The sequence below is a fragment of the Rhagoletis zephyria genome, unplaced genomic scaffold (assembly GCF_001687245.7).
Source record: "Rhagoletis zephyria isolate East Lansing unplaced genomic scaffold, Rhagoletis_zephyria_1.1 Rzeph_scaffold_02949, whole genome shotgun sequence".
NCBI lineage: Eukaryota > Metazoa > Arthropoda > Insecta > Diptera > Tephritidae > Rhagoletis > Rhagoletis zephyria.
In genome coordinates, this window is record NW_016160033.1 from 1 (window position 1) to 22,237 (window position 22,237).

General features: G+C 32.2%; 1 protein-coding gene across 1 annotated transcript in view; it reads right to left on the reverse strand.

The window, feature by feature from the left end:
• Positions 1-1,689: 1,689 nt before the first annotated feature.
• The window catches only part of LOC108368091 (calcium-activated potassium channel slowpoke-like), a 59,809-nt gene continuing 39,261 nt past the window's right edge, over positions 1,690-22,237 (reverse strand). The window contains exons 7-8 of the mRNA XM_017622854.1: positions 14,202-14,252; positions 1,690-1,828 (exon numbers count right to left, since the gene is read on the reverse strand). Coding sequence (XP_017478343.1) covers positions 1,716-1,828; positions 14,202-14,252 — 164 coding nt within the window. The 3' untranslated portion in view covers positions 1,690-1,715. The remainder of the gene's footprint in view (positions 1,829-14,201; positions 14,253-22,237) is intronic.

The following is a 22,237-nucleotide window of genomic DNA, read 5'->3' on the forward strand; positions in this document are numbered from 1 at the left end:
AGAAAGCTTAAAAGAGCTTTGCCCGCGGGTAAGGCAGTGCCCATCAGTGCTCTACAGCGTTCATCAGCTCTACAGAGCATACCAACTATATTCCTCTTAAAGAAATCTTCCATGGCAGTACCTCTCATTGCAAACTAATTATAAACACCACACTCTTCTCCCCTTCTCAAGAAGTGACCTTATAAGTTCCACCAGTGGCCATTCCCATCGAACGAAAACTGACAATGCTGAGTATCAAAAGGCCTCCCTTTTCACGTGGCCGGCACTGTTTTATCTATTTTGTTATCCGCACGGGGCTGGCAAATAACAGCGCGGCAATATTTAAAGGTCCTTCATATGGAAGGGATCATACAAATTCTAAGCTATATATCCTATACCACTGATTGTTTAGATCTATTTTTTTATATAACTCCTCAATGTATGTAGTGAGTATAACCGTTTTTTTTGGGCGCCCAAATAATTATTTTGAAATACAGTAATCGGTGGAAGTAAAACCTTCATGCCCCTAATTGTTTTTTTTTTTTAATTTTTTAAATATATTGCTATAGTAGCAGAAAATGCTTTTTATTCCAGTCCTTCGAACTTTTAGGGTGTAGGAAGCGTAATTAAATACATGGGAGTACATATTTTCCTAATTACATTTCAAAGAGAATTGATTGGAATTCAAAATGATTTTTTTTGTATTAAATTTAATTAGAGTTTGAGAAATTATAAAACTGTAATTGTTTTTCTGGCGATTTGTATCGATGCTACTCCCGAGAATTTGCATCCCTACCAAAAGTAAGAAAATATATGTATATATAGACGTGGGATCCTTTAAAGTGAAATGAACATGCTGCAAAATGAATGTTTGAGTCTGCCGCACACTGGTTTAATTTATTTTATATAAATATACATACTTATTTATGTGAATGTCAAAATATTTCTGTATGGAAGATTTTGAATAGCACATACAATTTTTTTACAGGAATTCAAGAAACTAATTTAGGATGCTAAGAAACTTTTTTTTTTATTGTAAGCTACAATATTTTCACGTTCTTTATACCAATTAATTAAAACTGAAAACTGGCGGTATTAAAAGGTTATTACTAATAGTTTATCATAAGCATGGAATTATGAATTCTTCGAAAATTATCTAGCAATTAAATTTTCTTCTTTAAAGGTGACTTTGAGAGTGAAGTTGAAATATCGATCATTAAAAAATACAATACTAAAATGGAGATATTACCTGGTATAGAGATAAGAAAAATTGTACAATTAAATACAACTCGGCAAAAAAATAAAATAAAAAGATATTTTTTTAGATTTTTTCAGCAATCACAAAAGTTTAGAACAAAAATAAGAGTGATCGCTTTCGTTTAACAGTTGTTGAAATAAAAACCACAACTAACAAAAAACATATTTTTTTTTATGTACATAGTAAAATTCTTTCTTCATGCCATTTTTTATATACACAATGTATTTTCTTTTTCAAATATTTCTTGCATTATATTCTGTTGTGATTTCGCTTGAACGCATGTTGAAAAAATCCCTTTTCCTTCCTTTCAAATAAATGTGTAAATATTTTTATTTATGATTTCAGTTTGCATGAAGAAAAATGAAGTCAGTTTATGAAAAATGAGCTGATACTTTTTTATGTTGTTTTTTTTTTTTCAGTGGACGTGAACAAAAGATGTTTTCGAAAACGCCAAGTATGTATGTATTTATGTATGGACTTATTGTATGTATGTGGTATATTGTTTAATTTTATTACCCGTTACTGATCCGCGCACATGCACCCGCTTGGGCAGCTCTGGCGGCGTAAATGTGGGCGCTGGATGGAATTCATCTGTAAGATATTCACTAATCAGCAAACTTAGGCAAAAATTATGGATTGTGTTGTAATTTTTATTTTATTCTTTCTTGTGATTCTACTCGTAGTTTATGTGTTTTTTTATTTTTATTTTTATTTTTGATATACAAATTCAATGAGTTAGCAAATAGTTTAGGGAATGTGGGTGTGAGCGTTTTCGTTTACGTTACTACATGTTGCTTTTGTGTTTCTTGTTTAGTTTCGTTTGATTGGCTTTGAATTTATATTTTGATAAGATGAAATAAAAATGTTTGGATTCAAAGACTTTGTTTATGTTAAAATATAACATATTTAAAAAATATATCCTTGTATATAACCACTGTTGTTGGGATCGGATGACAAAACAAAATATCAGAAGAACAAAATGATAAACTGGTTGAGTTAACTTTAATGGAAAATAAAACAATCAACGAATTGAAGTAAAGGTGAAAAAATCAACTCCTATAAGCCTAGGTTTGAAAACGAAACTCATTACTACTTTTTTAGATCATACCAATATAAGTAGTATGTACATTAGGGTGCATCACTCTCCATAAAAAAGTCGGTACAGTTTTCTTTGTCGGAATTATAAAATGTATTAAGTTTAAAGATTTCTGCCAAAATATTATGCGAAAATATTAAATTGTATGTTAGCTGGACCGATTTGAAAGTGAACCAAAAGATTTAATTATTTTCATAAAATGTTCAAACATTTTTATGCAGATCTTTTAGGATTCATTCATCTGATGAAATTTTTTTTGAAAAACTATTTTTCAAATCAGTCCAACTTATGTAAATCTTAATATTTTTTTTTAATTCCAGTGGAAAACCACGACTTTATTTGGTGGGGCACCCTAATGTGCATATATTATCACAATAAAGTACTTCAAAACCATAATTAAAAATATGGATTGCTTTGAGTTTGTAATGCCAGAAAGGCATTAAGAATTTTTGTATGACTCGGTGCTTCATATGCCAGTCATCCAACCAGGAATCAGAGAATGGTAGTAAATTAACAGTTTTCCATAAATAAGGTTCAGATAGTGTTTTATCGTACTTATGTCGCGACTTTTGGCTGTGATCGGATACTAAGAGTAGGGCAAGGGATGTTTTCCAAAGATTTACTATGCTTGTTATGCCTTTGCATTGCCCTCTAAACAGGGCAATTCTGGCTAAGATAGTTACAACTCTTTTGTGCAATAACTGTAAGACAGTAGGCAAGATATTTTGAAAGATTATGTTTATTCTGGGGCACGAATATCCTACAAAAAAAGTTTCCTTACTAACTTTCATGGTGAAAAGCTCTTTTGGAGGAAAGCACTTGAGCATGTTCCAAATGTACATATTTTGCTCGCGCTGCTCCAACAGTCGCAATGCCCGAGTGAGCAAAGCACTTGCGTGCCATTCGAAAGAAACGATGTTCGAATCGCCAGGAATTTTGCTTTTTTATTTATTAAAGAAACTATTTTTCTTTGTTTTTTTTTTTTTAGATAAGCTTCATTGTTTCAAATTGAAAAATATATATTTGTTTGACTACATTTAATTTTTAGAAACTTTTTTTGAAAACAATTTCCTTTAATTTTTATATTTTATTGTTTTAATAACAACAATATTTTTTCGATTTATTTAAATTTTAACTTTTTTTGTAATATTGTGGTTCTGAAAATTACAAAAATATTATTTTAATTTCATTTAATTTTTAAGAATTTATTGTATTTTTGCTTTTTATAATTAATTTTTTAGGTTTTAGTGTTTGAAAAATAAACGCTTTTTCTTTTTTAATTTTAATTTCTTTTAATTTTTAGATTGTTTTAAAAAGAAAAATATTTTTTTAACTTAATCAAAGTTTTAGATTTTTTTTTTAAATTTCATTGTTTTAAAAGAAAGATATTTTTAATGTAATTAAATTTTCAGGAACTTATGTTATTTTATCTTTTTTCTTTTTTATTGTAATATTTTTTACTTTTTAATTTATTTCAATAATTCTTAGATTCTATTGTTTTAAATAGAAAAATATATTTTTGCTGTAGATAAGGTTTTACAAAATTGGTTTAGTTTTTTTTAGATAATTACGTTTTCTTTTAATCTATAGGTTTATTATTTTAGAATAATATTTTTCGATTTCATTTAGTTTTTAGGAAAATATTGAATATTATTAACAATTTTTTTTTTTTTTTTTTTAATTGCAATATTTATGTATATTTTACTGTTTGAAAAACAATATATTCTTCAAATTGAATTAAATTTTAAAAACCTTTTTTTAATTTAATTTTCTTTTAATTTTTAGATTTTGTTGTTTTAAAAATCATTTTTATTAATTTAATTTTTAGGCACTTATTTTATTTTATTTTTTCTTTTTTTCAATGTTTTTTGTTTTTTGTTTTTTGTTTTTGAATTTAATTTTTAAAGTTTATTAAAAAAAGTAAATATTTTTTTAATTCAATCTGCTTTTAGAAACCTTTTTAAATAATAAATTTTAAAATAATTTTTTTTTTTGTAATTTTTTTGCATTAATTATTTTAGAAAAAAAATATATTTTTTATTAAAATAAATTGTTTAGAAAACTTATTGTTAACAGAGAAACTGAATAGCGAACGCTAAGACCTCCTCGCTGTTGTCTTAAGAAAGACTTTTGACTGAAGGGCGCAGAGTGGTTAGATGGCAGCAAAATCTACGACTCATCTGTTTAAGGCAGAAAAAAATATATACAATTTTTTAGCGCCGCATTTTTGAGAGATCTATTTTAGCGGAATTGCAAAATTAAGTAAACGTCTTTTGCACGGGTTCATTAAATTTACGAACTCATTGAAGTGTACGAGGAGTTGGAGCTCGAATTGCAAGCCTATCTAAGTTGACATCTCAACTTATTGCTGGTATAGAATTTATCGCTTAAATAATTGAAAACTATATACTAAATAAAAATATGTTTATGATTATATATACCAAAAATAAACTTATCTTGTAACTTAAATAACATGAAAAAGAGTTCAATCATAAATTAATAAGGAGAAAGAAACAAAAAGGGTTTTCTTTTTTTTTTTAAATATGGTAGAATTAAAACTTCAAGTGTTTAAGAAGGATATTTTAAGGATTTTAAAGTAGTTGTGTGTTTTTTTTTTGGAATAGTCAATCTATGAAAGGTAAATATATTTTGCATGCTTAATTCAATATACATAAATATTGTTTTCATGAAAGGTGTTTGTGTAGTCATTATAGAAAGATATTTTGTGGGACTTAGACGATTAAAGCATTGGTATTCAAAAAAAGAAGCCATACATACGTATTGGTCTAAATACTTAAATGCTTACAAGCGGAGAGTGGAAAGTGAAACTGCAGTCAACAAGCAAACAAACTAACAATTTTTCGATTTCGATTTTCGACTATTAAATAACAAAAAATTAATGAATTTGTTCAACATGCAATGCTACAACATTTGTTGCCATTTACTTTGTACTTAGTGTCAGGAAGTGGTTGACGAGCGAACTAAAAATAATGCTGACGACGATTAACAAATGGCGACTTAACTGCAACTACAAAATGCGTGTACATACATATGTATGTATGTAAGTACGTTTGTTTAACTATAAAAAATTAGCTAATTGTTTGTATGGAATATTTTTATTATTGAGTGGAAGTAATAGAAAATAGAACTATTTATGCATAAACATTTTATGGTATCGGTGGAACCATTGCTCTTCTATGTATATAAGTATATTTACATACGAGGCATTTTCAAAAAGGCTGTCATAACTCGGGGATTTTTCAGAAGGCGCGTCTAAAGTTTTCAATTTGCTTCTAAAACGTTTTCTTTCGAGGAAAATACGCTACACAAGCTTTGAACACGAAATGTTTAGACAATATGAAGCGCCACCAAACAAGTAATTCTGCAATATTTGCTAAAAAATTTGGTTTTTTCAGTTATGGCAGTCGTTTAGCTAATATGCACGATATGTGTAATAGTGAGTGCGCTGATGGTGCTTGAAAAGCAAAAGCAAAAAATTTAGCTTTGGCGCATTTTTTGTTTAATCTACCATTTTAGTTTTGTAGGGAAAATTTTAACTAAGAGTAGGACTCCACAACAGATTTGTGAGATGATCATCAGGGCTTAGGGTTTCAGCACTTTACTCAAATACACGCTGAGAACCAGAAAAGCGCGGAACGCATGAAAAACTTGCTGTGAGGTCTACTTAAAATGTTTTATTAATGCAAAGAATTAGATATTTTTAAAATGGTGGTTATGCGTTTCACCTTCATTTCTGCTTCTACATTTTCAGTTAGCTAGTTTCCTTATCTTTACTTTCGCAGAAATTTAAAGCAATTTTCTAAACGAGCAAACTAATTGTATACAAGTTGCATTTAAGAGTAAAAGCTATATTTTTTTTTTATCAAACTAGATACATACATACATACTAGGTATAGAAAAAACCATACGTAGCCACTAGAAACACTATAATATCACGTACAAATATATACATATATAAACCAATTTTTAACAATCTATTCTATTAAATATAAATAATATATTTTAATAATTATGCATAACTCATCTAATTTCTAGCTAATTAAGAAAACAACGATCAGTAAACTAATGTAACTATCGCTAATATAATTTTCCCCACCATTTTATTTGAGTTAAGCCTTCGCAGATCGTTCTCACCAATGAGTGCCAGTTTTAGTTGTTCAGAGTTGAAATATTTGATACTAAAAGCCCATTTCCACCAAAAGCTTTACTCAGTTAGGAGCTCAAGTAACTTCCAAGAATTTTAACATGGGGTCATCGGCAAAATTTATTTCTTATTTTTTGCATTTTTACTTTAGTTTGCTTCTACTTAATTTTTATGAGCAATTACCACTTTCGTGTTAAAATTTCCTTTTTCCAATAGGCCTAAACTGCATTTAAGGCTGGGTGGAAATGAACCATTTATTTCACACCTACGACAAAAGCCATCGCATGACAATTGCTTAGGTCATACAAATAACATAGTAAATTGTCATTATTACAGTGTTTAAGTAAATTTTTTCGGCATACTTTTAGGCAGAGTAGCAATGCGATGCGTTTTGTCATTGGCGTGGCAATAGGGTCGTAAAAGAAGTTTATGAAATAGTCACCGATCTTCATTTAAATTGGTCATCTTAAATTGGCACTGAGCAGACACTTGTCTGATTTTGCCCCACCTGCATTGCATTTATTCACATAATTTCGTTTTTTTTTTATAGCTGAAGAAAGCATTTCAAATATATGTATATTTTTTAAATATTTTTGGGCTATTTAAAAGTCAAAGTTTTCGTGGAAAATTTGTTTAAATTTGTTGTTGTTTATTGAATTTATTGTTAAAGGGCACGTGGTCACCTCAAAGCTGGTATGGAACTGCCTTAAGCGACCGGGTATACCCCATATGGATACCGGGACACAGTGGAGTCATGGGCAATGAAGCGGCAGATATTCTCGCCATAAAAGGGGCTACACAGAGATTCCTAGTTAGTCCTTTACTGGTCTACCATGGAGCTACGGTAAGCGAAACTACTATATCTGGATGAGTAACCGGCATAATAAGTATTGTAAAATCACTACCGCTCATCATTTGGGGATTTTTTGTACAGTTATTAGAGAGAACGAGATGTCGCAACAAGCTTAGATAGTGTGGTGGTTTCGGGCTATCTTTTTTATGGCTAAGAAGCATGTTTAAATGCTATACAACTTTCGTTTGTCTTAACTTTCATATATTGCCATTGCCTTATTTTTAGTAAAGATGCTAAGCTATATAGTGGAAAAAAGTATTAAAGTCTTCTTACTCTTTTTGGTATTCTCGAGCTCTCCTATATAGCTACGTTGTAGCTGGGATCTATAGTAGTATATGAATCACAACTTAAATTGTCATACATTGTATACATATACCTAAAATGAATGGGCAGCGATACTCCTGCTTCGACCAGAGGAAGATGGAGGCCCCCCCCTACGATAGAAAGGCCAAGTAGAGAAGGACTTGGCTTCACTTGGAATTTCGAATTGGCGTCAGTTGGCACAGAAGAGCAACGACTGGCGTGCTTTGTTGAACTCGGCCAAAATCACTTAGGCCAAATAAGAAGGAGAAGATAAACAGTGGTCGAAATAATTAGAGTCGCACCACATTTTGACTAGTTTTAACAAATTCTTCTTGTCATTATTTAATTTTGGCTATTTTTTTTTATAAAAATATAGTTCATTCTTTAACAAAACCCGAATGAATCCAAATTCCAAATTTGTGCAATATTAAAAAAAAATAAAATAAAAATTCAGCAAACTTTGGTAAAAATTTCAGGGTTTTTTAATTAGATTTCCTAGAAAGATTTTGAGCATGCAGTTTTGGTACCCTATTGGATTCTAGTGGAACAAAGTACAAGTTTCAAATGGCTAAAAATTCGAATTTTCTCTTGTCCCATATAACGAATACACACAATTTAATCTTCGACAAAAAAAAATTCTAAAAAATCAACGGCAATTTTTAGAATTACTAGAATTTAATGGGCTACAAAGCTACATACTCAGAATCTTTCTGGGAAATCTAATTAAAAAAGCTAGAAATTTGTACAAAAGTGTGTTATTTTTTTAATATTTCAATTTTGGATTTACACGGGTTTTGTTAAAGAATGAACTATTTTTGTATATAAAAAATAACCAAAATTAAATAACAACAAAAATAATATGTTGAAACTTGTCAAAATGTAGGGGAGTCTTCTTCTGCTTATTTGGCGCTGAAAAACCAGAAGTAGGTTTGCTTTTATTTTATTCCAATTTAAAGGGATTTAACAAAAGAGTGACGTAGCACACGAAAGCTTCGACATTTAAATTATAACCCAAATTTTCAACACAATATGTACCAACTATTGGAAAAACTAACACTCACATTTATAATGAAATCTTAAATATTTTGCGTTGCCATGAAACTTATTGAGGCGTAAAATACCTAAACAGATTGTATAAAATTTTTCCTAAAAAAACAAAATCATGTGTGGACATGTGTGCAAGTGTGTCTGCTTAAAATGCTTTACAAATAACCAATTTGCTGAAAATTCACCCAAAAACCACAACAATTAGATATTGTATTTATATACATATTTGTATGTAGTAAATATGCTTAGATAAATTCGATAGAACCACACTCATATTTATGTAAATACCTATGTACATACATTTTCACTAAAACTAAGTAATTACGGAATTACAATTTCAAAGTTCGACAAAAAAAAATAAAAAGTATTTTAAAAATTAACACTAAAATCTACACTTAATTTTAAAGAGCTGAATGCAAATCGTATTGTATTGTAATATGTATATGCGTTCACGAAATTTTCAAAACAGGCTTTTCTATGCAGCGCCTATCCAAGCCTCTCCCGCTAATCGAGTTCGGCGTCAAAGCATTTTCGAGCGTTTAAATTTTCGTATTTAATATCAAAAAACAAAAAAAACACACACACACAAAGAAATACAGAACCAATCCCATAATTATTGTTTTCACGAGTACGAACGAGTACGAATAATTGACTTTTTGTTTTTTGTGTGTTTCGAATTGAATTGCAGGTACACTTTTTGTACTATGTTTGTATGTAGTTATGTACTAAGTATTTAGGTATATTTGCACACTTACTTGAGTAGAGCGAGTACTCATCGTCTTCTAGCCATTTTGTACAAAAATTGTTGTATTTTTATTGTTGTTGTTTTTATTTAAAATTTTCACAATATAATACACACATATATATATATATATAAATTAATTAGGTCAGTGAGAGTACATAATAAGTATGTATTGATTAAGACACAACGTCGATTACACAAAAAATATTGTGATGAAGAAATTAAATTGAAGCAAAAGAAATCAAAACAATAATTTTATTAATGAAAAATTAAAAGAAGCAACTAAATAGTACATAGATTGAGTGAAAATATCACTAAGAGGTAATGCTTGCGGGTGTAAATGAGAAACGAACGAAACATGAGGATGTCACAGCGCAGCAGAGTGGGCGGGCGTGTTTCCATATTTTGTGTAAATATACAAACTTATGTATGTACACATATATATGTATCATTCCGTGTTGGCTTTTTGGCATAATATAAAGCTTTTTTTTTTTTGAAGACCATGGTAAACAGTTTTTTCAGGACAGGAGAACGATAGTGGCGAAGCACCATTAAGCACCTTTGTGAAGCTAAGAACTTATTGCGTGGTATAAACTGAGAATACATACATACATATATGCAGGAAGAAACCTGAACTCGCAAAAATGGCTTGCCCTCACTACAACTCAATTCAGAAGCAATCAATTTTGATTTCCTCTTTTGCCAATTAAAAAAGAGAGCGCGCTCTTGAAGATTTTAAATCAAATAAAAATCCCCATCAAATCCCCACATCCCCAAACGAAAAAATCTATCCCCAAATGATTTCAGAAATCCCCAAAATGGGGCGAAATCCCCACATCTGTCACCACTGCTCCTCATAAATGAGCGTTCTGTCGCTTCTGCGCATCTGATCGTGAGGATGGCTCACAAAGAGCTGAGGAGAGTTTAGATTTAGTGAGAACATGGTGAGAACTGAGTATGAGCACACGCACTCTTCTCAACTTGGCAACGCTTTTAGTTCTTCTAAGCTTCTAGGCAGTGTTTGGTAGAGTAGATGGGACAATAGACTCGGTGAGTCGCAGTGCATACTCCTGTTTGATATCTAAGTAACTATATATCTATCTATCTAACCGTTCCATATCTTGTTCAATGTATATATAATCCGATACTCGTACTAGTTTCAGATTTCCTAAACAAACTGTTTATTCATTACCTGGGACTAGATTCTTTAACTGTGAGTTTTAGTTAGTGAATGGTTGTTCGTTTTGCACTCGGTGTACACTACATTTTCTTAAGTTACAGTATCCAGACCCTGGATTCTGTTTGAAAAATTCCTGAGTAAGAGATTGAGCTTGAGATTAAGATTACGCAGAAAAATACTTATATAATTTGCAAAGATATTTTTTGTTAAGAGTTGCCACTTGTTAAAAAATTGAATTCAAATTATTTATCAAGTTAAATCAATTATTACGATACGAGTATAAATAGAAGTGTTTCTGAAAAGGCTTTCACTTATTAACTATATGTAGGAGGGTTGCCACCTGTTTAAAAAATCAAATCCAATTTAAATTAAGGTAACTGAGATGTATGTTACAATTTGGGTATCAGACGAAGAGCTTTAAAATGGTTTCAGTTTCAAAATATTTTGAATAGGGTTGCCACCTGTTTGAAAATTCCAATTCAATAAAATTTTGCACAAGTTGTATGAAATACTAAAATATGAGAAATCTTAAGTTTGAATATTTATAATACTTTTGAGGTGTTTGAAGAGGGTTGCCATCGGTTCAAAAACTTAATTTAAATAATTATTTTGATACATTAAAAGATCTACTAAAATATGGGTCAAACGAAATGGTTTTGGAAAAGCTTTATTTTTCAATTATATTTTAAAAGGGGTGCCACGAATTTGAAATAATCAAATGCAAATTATTTTATCAATTATGATATAGCTAAATATGAGTGTCAAACCAAGCAGTTTTAATAAAGCTTTAGTTTGAGAATGCTTTTATTAGGGTTGCCGCCTATTCGGAAAGTCTATTTGATGTATATATATAATATACATATATAATACGCGAAGGAGTTTATGTGAAGATCATAAGATCTGCACCGTTCGTTTGAATTTTAAAAATTAGTAGATGTGAAATAACGTTTCATTTTTTGAAGTTGGAACAGGGTGATTTGAAATCAGAGAAACTGAATAATGCGAGACTTCTGCTCACTCAAAAACGGCTGGACGGATTAAGATGAAATTTAGCAAATGGGCCGCTTATAAATCAGACTAATATTTGAAATATTTTTTAGGAGTGTTAAGAGATATTGTGTCGGTGAGATATTGTAAAAATGTCATGGGGATGACTGATTACAGTTACGCAATAAACACAAACCAATTATGGATATACAGTCACAAAAAGCTCACAAAGAAGACACAAAGCAGGTAGTTCGGGAAGTTGATCATCATTCGTATCACGGTATTTCTTGGTATGCGAGGTACCAAGTCTGGTTCTAATAAAAGCAGAATAATTCGATAGGCCTACTGCGCACCCACCGAACCTATACCATAATTAAGTTAGCGCCATTCGTGGATACTGAAGGGCCAACCAGCAAACATGGACAATAACTCATTTGTATTTGTATTTATTTGATGTTTTTTCCCAGCACAACAATTTAACAAAATTTTTTTACAGTGCCAGTCAAACAATGTACAAAATTTCTTTTTAAAATGCCAGGAGCAGTACTACTTCATGTAGATGTAATATTCCGCAAAAAAAAAATATATATATATGAAAATTTCTGGGAAGGAGGGGTGTCCCACCGAACCGAATTGGTCGTGAAATTTGTACATTTTTGCTCAAAATATTACTTAAGCAAAATGCACAATTTTAAATAACTAAAATTTTGAATGTAGTTATGTAAACTAAAGTATTGAAACAGGAAACAAATATTTTTTTTTTTAAATAAAGGAACGAAAAGTTTAGACGAGTATAAAACAATGATGAATACAAGTATAAAAATATTAAATTTACACTTTTTATTTGGTGAGATTTTATGTGTTTGTGCCAGTTTAACTCGGTACCCCAAATTTTGATTTGAAATGTTAATTGTATATTATACAGAGGAAAACTTTCAAATTCTTACGAATAGCAGACAAAAAAGCCAGAATGTGGCACGAAATATGATAAAATATATAGAAAAATCAATATAGAACGATTACGAATATGACAAAAGAAAAACAAGAGAAAACACTTCAAATAAATATGTTATGCTGTTAGTTTTATGTACTTATGTATGCATGAGCATGTAAATATATGCACTAAAGTAAATGGACACAGATATTCGATTGTATAAGTACTACATACAGACAATGCGCATGAAGAAGGAATGAGGAACATAATTAGTAGTAAATACTATGTATACATATACTTATGTACATAAAGAGCGAAATACACCACACAAGCGGTTTGACAAACCAAGCGAAATTTCCCTTTGCTTCAAGCCATTTGTGCTGTGTATGGGGGTGTTTGAAGGTTTGACGGCGGTTTGTCAAACCTTCAAACACCCCCATACACAGCACAAATGGCTTGAAGCAAAGGGAAATTTCGCTTGGTTTGTCAAACCGCTTGTGTGGTGTATTTCGCTCTTAAATGCATATGTATGTATGTAGTGCCTCTGCGCCTGGGTGTCAGTGCGTATGAGCAACATACAAATTTTGCTTTTCGCTGAATGGAAAAGGCTAAGCTAACTTATTTGATACTAAAATTTATGCAAAGCCAATTTGTTAAAAATTTGCGATAGATATCGAGCCCTAACCGCCAAAATAACGTAAGCGACATTTTATTTTTCAAAATTTTATTTTTGATGCAGAAATATTCCTAGGACATCTAGATCGGTTAGGGCTTGATATGCTTGTTTTTAGCTTGAATCGCGAAATTGCTGCTAAATGAATTTATTTGTTTTTTTTTTACAACATTTTAAGCAACAGACACTAACACACACGCACACGCACTTATGTACTATGTATACATACATATGTATATGTACTTATATTACTAAGGCACATACAGATGTTTGAAGAACGAATGCAATAACCAAAAAAGGAAAACTCAAAACTGAAATGATACTGATTACATACATACAAACATGTTTATGAACACATACAAGTAAATACGATTTGAAAGTACATATGTACGTAGTATGTGGTAGTGCATCAAATGAGAAATGATACACCAAAATACATAGATATTTAATTCGAAAGCGCGGGGTGTAAAGTGGCGAACGTGGCGATAAGCAGCATTGAAGTTCAGCTACAACCACGAACTATTTGCATTTCATAAAAGTGTGCCATTGGCTCTACGTTTGCGTTTGCTACATACATACATACATACATACATACATACATATGCATGTAGGTATGTAGTCATATGACAAGCTTATGCTAACACACCAAAGAACAGTTCTGTAACTTCTATTTGAATTTTGCTTGGTGGCTTGTGTCGTTGGTTTAGTATTTTGTTAAATGAAATATGGCGCGCTGACCATTTAAGTTACCAAAAAAAATTCTATGTGGCTGTGTGTCTGCATAGCGGCATGTATGTATGTAAGTGTGCATGTGAATGCCTATACATACATGTGTGTTGATGTACATAAGTATTTGATAGGTTAATTGTCTGAATACAAAATAAATATAGCATCGAATGATGAGAAATGTTAAAAGGCAATTAAAGGCAAATGAAGTAAAACTCAAAATTCTTTTAAAATGTGTATTTGAATTTTTATACGTACTTGCACGTCCCACCATTTGGACGGCGCGGACGCCTTTCCTGAACGTTGCCACTGTTTCGATCATAGAGATACATATTTTTTGGCGTTTATTTAGAGAGGAGCGTGTGAAAAGTCAATGACAGAATAATGAGAAATTCGTGTTGATACATTTTTGATTTGTAGTTGAGAATGAAAACACACAAAAAATTATACATACATACATAGAAAACAAGAACACAAAATTTCACAAAAAAGAAACCAAACGTTTAGCACAAAAGGAAATTATGTATAAATGAGTCAAAGGATTACGAAAGAAAAATTTGAGAAATAGTACTTTAAATTACACAATAAGAACAATAAATCAGTATTTTAACATGAAATGACATGTTATTTATACAGACATAAATACTTAAAATCGCTAGTAATGAAATTTTGGGTAAAATGGCTAAAAAATGTAATCAGAAATGAGCCACGAAGTGTCCTTACGTCAATCGGAGTGCTCGTACCAGTAATTCAACCCCGCAAATCACTTTATCGTGTTTTAGTTATTAAATCAAACACACAGTTATTATTTTTCCGATGCAGTGTCTAATTTTTCATATCAGAATTAATATGCACACACTTTTATTATTTTATGGAAATATCTTGAGCGCTTCAAGTAAATTCTTAATTATAATGCTGAATTTTCACTAGGCATGAAATTACCAAATTTTTAATGGCATTAGTGGGCATTAAAAAATACCCGTGACGTTCATCAGAACAGTCATTATGTCTGTTTCCACACGTCATTTTTGAAATGGCATACATTTTTGTCATTTCATTGCCTAGTGGAAATTCCACTTAAGTGTATATGTACATATAAATATATCTTAATATAACAAATACGAAATCTACCTGCCTTGGTAAACTCAAAACTTACAACTATGTAGTTGTCGAGCATACCCAATGCCGTGTTAATTTCAATTGAATATCTTTAGAATAAAGCTACATTGGGGAAAAAACGAGAACGATTATTTACCACGTATAAATACTACATTTGAGTTGTGTTTGGCGGAAGTCCTAAAATAACTGTTCTGCTGAGGAAATACCTGGTTTTTCTCAAGATGGCCGAGCAATGTGAGTTCCTCAAAAATGCTCAAAATGAAAAGAAAAAAATCGATTACGCCGTGATGATCAGTCCGTCCGTTTGTGCACACGATAACACGATTAAAAATATAGAGATATCTTAACGAAACTGCATGCGTGTATTTCTTTTGAGCTAAGGACGAATGGTATTGAAACTGGGCAAAATCGGGCAATAAAGACTCCTAGCTCCCATGTAACGGTAGTTTGCAGAAACACTTAAGTAAACTGCGGTAGATCAGTAACTACTAAAAGTTTTTCACTCAAAATTGATATTTACAATAATCTCTTGGACAATAACCACGCCCACTTACTTACGGTAATTTAGAAAAATACAAAATTGGCGATAAATTAGTAAATACTGAAGCTAATTTGCTCACAATTAATGTTGGGAATAATTTTTTAGCAAACACTACGATTATAACATTTTTTTGGAAAATGGGCGTGACACTGCCCACTTTTGACCACATTTTTGTATCTCGGCAACCGTTGCATCAATTTGCACCAAACTCGGTACAATTATGGTATTTGTAAAAAAAAGCAAGATATTGCAAATTTTTGAAATCGGACTGTAATCTACGCCCACTTTGCATATAAATGCAGTTTTCAAAAATGTCGAGGCTTCGATATTTCGAAATCTAAGCACGCTAATTTACTCAAAGTTGATACTCACAACAATTCCAATTTGCTTCGAGTAGTTTTCTAGCTTTTGAATTTTTGGATAAAAATACAAAATTTCATCAAAAACTGAATTTAATATGTTATTATGTAGGTGTAATGAAACAATCACGGTGTATACTCCAGCAGTTGTCAATCGGCATATGACGATCCCATCATCTTTGGTACCTCACTTCTTTAGGTCAAACCGGTCCTAGTGTAAGGTTTCAAGATTATCTGGGAATTTTGTCAAAATGACTGTGTAGTTAGTGTACTTTGATGGACTCATGAGATCCGAAACTTTTAAAGCTCTCCATCATGTCGCTTCCGATTTTGAAGCAGTTAATATACTTATAATTTCCCAAAATATGTTTGGTTACTTCAACAAATGGAACCCACGCAGGATGCTCGTAATCGTTCATCGAACTTAAGAAATACTTTATTAATATTTAACATTGCTCACTTTTGTCTAGGTCGTAATAAATAGTTCATGTGGTCCAGCTTCAAATGCAAACTAAAGTTGATTTACGATATTCTACCAGAATTAGGCATTCCACATCTGAACGAAAAACAGTATAATTTTCGGAATGAAAAAAATGGTGGCAAGCCTTGGTCTCTTGTACGATACAACGTCACTTTTGCACCTGGCGACAACAAGTGTTTTTGTTTTAATCTTGAAGCCAATATTTCCGCAGATTTTATAGCTTGTTCTAGAGCCCTTATCACAACATTTGATTCTTCTTGGGTGAAAGGTTTAGTCTTTGTAGACGATATGCCTTCGAAATTCCTGTCTCTGCTCACTTCACCGAAGGTTTATTCATCAGCCTTAATTAACACCATTCAAATTAGAGCTTCTCGAAACCTTTCAGCTGTGTATTCACCACAAATGTAACCAAATACATTTGGCTCATTGATACAACTACTACGCGATAAAGACATGATACTAAAATTAATTTATGTGAGTGATATTTTTTGAAAACTCTAATGTTATATTGTTATGACGGGAAAAACGTGCCCACAAGGATATTTTTGGCGTTCTAACTCAATGCTGCTGGAACAGCGATAGATATACCTTTTTCTAGATTCACAAATTTTTATTTAAAGACAAATTCCTGTGAAGTGACTATTTATGTCTAAAAACGCTCCTATACACGGAATTTTATAAGGGAGGTATTTACTAAATTATATCCTATTCGAATCGATCGTGTCGATTAGTTCTTCGATACGTCACTAGTTAGATTACTCTTCCGATCATGAACACCGCGATTCGTGTGCAGATATTACTTTTTTGTAAAGTTGTATAAACTACGAGATGTTCCTGTAAAACTGACTTAATCGTATGCTAAAGACTTATGGCCTTATCACAAAACTAAAAAAATTTATAAAGCTTATAAATTGACGTTGTCATACATTTTACACTTAATAACCATTTGTAAAGCTACTTTATTTTTTAGGAATAAGAATACTGCTTTCATATACTTATACTTAGTAACTTGTTAGAGTATCTCGATCCACTAGAATTTAATAAGCATCTAGTATTTAGTGTGATGTTCCTTAGTTCCGAAAATGGTTTCCTTTCATTACTTTTGTAGCCCATTTATCTCTCTAGGAATGTGTATTTTCAAACTAAATAATTAAGGGTCGCTGAATCAGAAAATGATACTGATTTATTTTTCCAAGAAAATGGCTTCAAGAAATAGCAAAAAAAATCTAGAAACACATAGAACATATAATACATATGTCTTGATGAATTCATCACTGTAGATGAGGAAGCTAGGGCTATTGGGTCCTTCCCACGCTACAAATCTCCGATTTGTATGGAACATCACACAATAACGCGGCGCTAGCGCCGAGCAAATGGAATTTTCATTTTTGACAGGACGTTACGTGTTCAAGTTAGATGCAGAAGATGGAAAGAAAGAGAAAGGAAGATGAAAAGAAGGTGAAAGAAGAAACGAGAATAAAAACGAGAGGAAATGAGAAAACGCCAGAAATTGCGCCGCGTTGATTTGGGGATAGCGCGCGCCGGCACCCGTTGACAATGGAAAACGCAACGCTTAGCCGTACCTATTAAAATATATATCTAAATTCACTTTTTCAATGATTATGATTCATTTCATCAAATTGCAAGTCCCAACCTCACAATATTGCGCACTGCGAAGGTCCGTTAGTCACTTCTCAGGGAGCGTAAAAAGCAATGAAAAAGTGATGAGAGGAGAATGAGTAAATTTGCAACTAGCGGCAACTTGCGTCAATTTTGAGAGTTATTTCCGACTCTAAACTTTTAAGGAAAATTATTACTGATATGCGGAGAAGCAGGCTAGATGAGTACGATTGGAATGAAAAAATTCACGGATAGGGAAATGTTCTACAACTTAGTGATTAATACCAATCGATTTCTTTTTTCACCGAGACTCAAATTTGAAAATAAATTTTTATTTGCAATTTTTATGCAAAATCAAAAAGAAAAATAACACTTATTTTTGATTTTTATATTATATGTCTTAGATAACAGTTATTAATGACTTTTATTTATAAAACTTTACTTTTAAAAGTCATCAATATAAACCAGTCACCGACTTTTATTTTTAAAAGCATTCGTATAAAAATATCATTAACATTTTTCGCAGTTAAGAAGGTGCTGGGAAACAAAACTTTACTACGACTTATACAAATGACTTTTATAAGTATCATTTAAAAAAATAAAGGTTAGGAATTAATTTTTATTTATGACTTTTATAAATAAAAGTCCTCAACAACGGTTATCTAAGACATATTATTTAAAAATCAAAACCAACCGTTATTTTGGATTTATAAAATAATAAAGTCAGAAGTAACGGTTATTTAAGGAGTAATTAAATAAAGCTCAAAAATAATTGTTAGGGACCAATTTTTGCAATAAAAACTATAACTATCGGAATAGTTATCTACAATAACAAACATGTCTATATAAAACGCGAGTAATTCGCTCGAAGCTCCAGGTGGCGTTAGAGACATTCCAGAACATTCCACCTATAAAAATATATACATATGTGAAAAGTGCCGCAGCTAAGAGTGCTCCGAGACTTAGGGTGTCTAAAAGGCCGCAAATAATTTGAAAGGGTCGTTCTAGTATTCTCGAGAAAATCTGACTGATCAAAGATGTGTAGGAATATGGGGAATGGGGAAACCATCTTAACCCTTTCTCCCTCTCTTTTATACTGAAAAATTTTCCTTTAGAAAATTAAATTACTATCATGATGTGTTCACGACAAAACATCTTATTAAACAGGTAATCTAAAGTAATCTTACAAGCGTCGATTTAATTACCTCAAGGGCTACAATTACACAGCGTTGGTTATCTAAAGCTTGAGTGATAATTAGTACTATGTATGGGTATTTTTACGTTTTAAGTAAAGCTGTTTTGTTTATAACACCGTGCGACAAAACAAAACAAATTTCAAAACATACGAAACAGTCAATATACTGTCGATACTATGGGCCAAATAAAGTAAAACTTCGTTTCTAGTTTTTCTCTCTAACATCAGGTTATTTTAAAAGGACTTCGAAATTTCAAAAATATTATTAATTCCAAAAATTATTTAAAAATATCAATAATAACAATATGGGTACCAGATGAAAGAGAAATTTTTTTGTATAAAATAAAAAAAGTTTTTTTTGGTTTTCAAGGAAGATGAGGTATTGAAATTCCCTGTTAAATTACTTTTATTTTTTGTAGATAATAAAGTTACAAGGATGGAATTCCAGGATGTGGTCGTGTGTATATTAGTTCTTAACAATTATTTTTTTCAAAAATAAATTTTGAAATTTTCAAGGTGTTTGGTTCCGAGCGTAGAAGTCCACGTAGGTTAGGTTAGGTTATGAGGGCGTGTGTGAATAATCCATACTTTCGCTCGGAGACAGAATTGTCCATTGTGAGTGGCCTCTTTTAGTAAGTGTCAGGAGGAGACACGTACCTATATCGAAAGAGTAACTTTAAGTCATTATTTTACTGAACCAATTACTATCCCTGATGAAGCCGAGGAGATCCCAACCTTACACCTTCGACCGGACTGTTGAAAAAGCGTGAACCCAAGTACTTGAGTCACTTCGTCTGTAGACCTGGACGTCGACACAGATAGTGGTTAATTGACACTTCCTCATTCTCATCATGGCAGCTTCTGGAGAGAGTACTCGTTGGTATTCGCCAGCGTTGGCGCATTAGTGCTATAGCACATTGTTCCGTGATGACGCCGGTAAGGACTCTTACTGCAGATCCATTGAGTTTCAGTATGTCCTTTGTCTGTTTACTACTCAGCCGCGGCTATAATAATCTTGCGGTCTCACAATCTTCCTGTTTGTTTCACCAGTCGTTCGTCACGGCCGCGGTGTACTTATTAATTTTCCTAACATGATCACTAAACGGCGGTAGTACGGAACTATCCGCTTCTTCTATCGGCATCTCTGAGCTGCATCTAGCCATCTCATCAGTCGACTCATTCCCTTCAATATTGTTTTATTCGGGAACCCTGCATAGAGTGACGTTGATACGGATCAGTGACGCCAGCGTGGTGCGACTTCTCCATACAATTCGCGATTTCACTATCCTATATCCTATTGCCTTCAGAGCTTTCTCGCTGTCGAAGACTAGTCGCCTTCACTGAAGCGTAGATCTCCGTTTGGAAGACACTGCAGTCGTTCGGTAGGCGAAAGGACCGGTTGATCTGTGTGTGTGTGTCCAGTGGTTTTAGTATGAGCGATGAAAGACTTATCGGTCTGAAGGGTGACAGGTAATAAGATCAATGGAAATAAGGTCAATTGACTTTATTTCCCACCTTGGTGCGAAATAAAGTCAATTGACATTATTACCTTTTTAAAAACGAAATAAAATCAATTGACATTATTTCTCTTTAAAACATTAAATTTGCTTAGCTTCGCGGCGGGCCGCGTTAGCGTGACGCGGTGTGCGCGCCGGTCGCGCGGGGTACGCGGGCCCCCCGGCCCCCCCTCCCCGTCTCCCGACGTGCTGTAGCGCAGGTAGATTAATTTTTTGTATACGTTGAAATAAAACTTTTATATATTTTAAACATCGAGGGCTTATATTCAATAATACCCCCTATCTGCACACTTTTCACAAAGATGAGATTCTGATATAAAAATCCACCTAAGCTTTAACTGTCATCAGTGATATTAATGCTACCTTATATAACGACAGGTAATAAGTCCCAGATGGTTTCTAAAATCACAAATTAGTTTTTGTGCAAATTGCAGATAGAGGGTATTAATGAATTCAAGCCCTCGATATTTCACATTTTTATATTTGTAAGTTATTGGAAGCAGGGATGCCAACTTGGCTCAAACCGTGCCATTTGTTCCTATTTTACTTCAAATGGCACTTAATTTTTCAATTTGGCACAAAGTGCCAAAATGGCACTTTTGTAAAAAAAATAACATTTCAATACATTTTTGTGAAATCCTTTGCGTGCACTTCTTTTTCTCAACTAAAATTTTCTAATTTATAAAGGCTTTTCAACTGGTTTATCTTATTTTATCATTGCACTTTTGTTTTGAAAATGTGGCTTTATTTTATTGCTAAATGTGAATGATTAAAAGGAATTACACCTTTTTTGGCACTTTTATTTTTCTATTTGGCACATTTTGGCACTTTTTTTATCCTCAATATGGCACCTCATAACTAAGGAGAGTTGGCAGCCCTGATTGGAAGATTTCTGCTGTGTTTTGAGGCAACAACTTGTCTGCAGTAAAAAAGCATATAATTTGTGTTTCAAAAGTGTGTGAAAACCAATCAATTAACTTATATGATCTCGGTTCCGATATTAAATAATCAATAATTGTTTATACCCGCATTTTGGCACATTGGCTCGTTGAATGTGCCATCTAATAAATAGTGTCGTCGTTCTCCTTAGCTGCTTTTAAATGACTGCTGGCGGAGACATAAATACAGTGTAAGAAAATTCTTTTTCTAGAATTGTTTCCTTATAGAAAGGTTGGGTTCTTCTCCACCTTAGACATTCCGAATTCGTTCAAAATATGCTAATTTAAAACACAGAATTCTTTCAGTGCTCCTCCGGGGTTTTTGGACATGTACTGTTTCTTCAATTTAATAGTGTTCGCTTTATTTTTGTAGAAACGAAAAATGTTTTGCAAGTTATGGATCATTTCTCCACTCTTTCTTCAAATATTTCTCGTATTCCAGCTGTGCGCAGGCGTTTAGTTTTTCGCATCGTGTTTTTACATATTCGTAATTTATATTCTTTTCATAATAGAATCAATTGGAT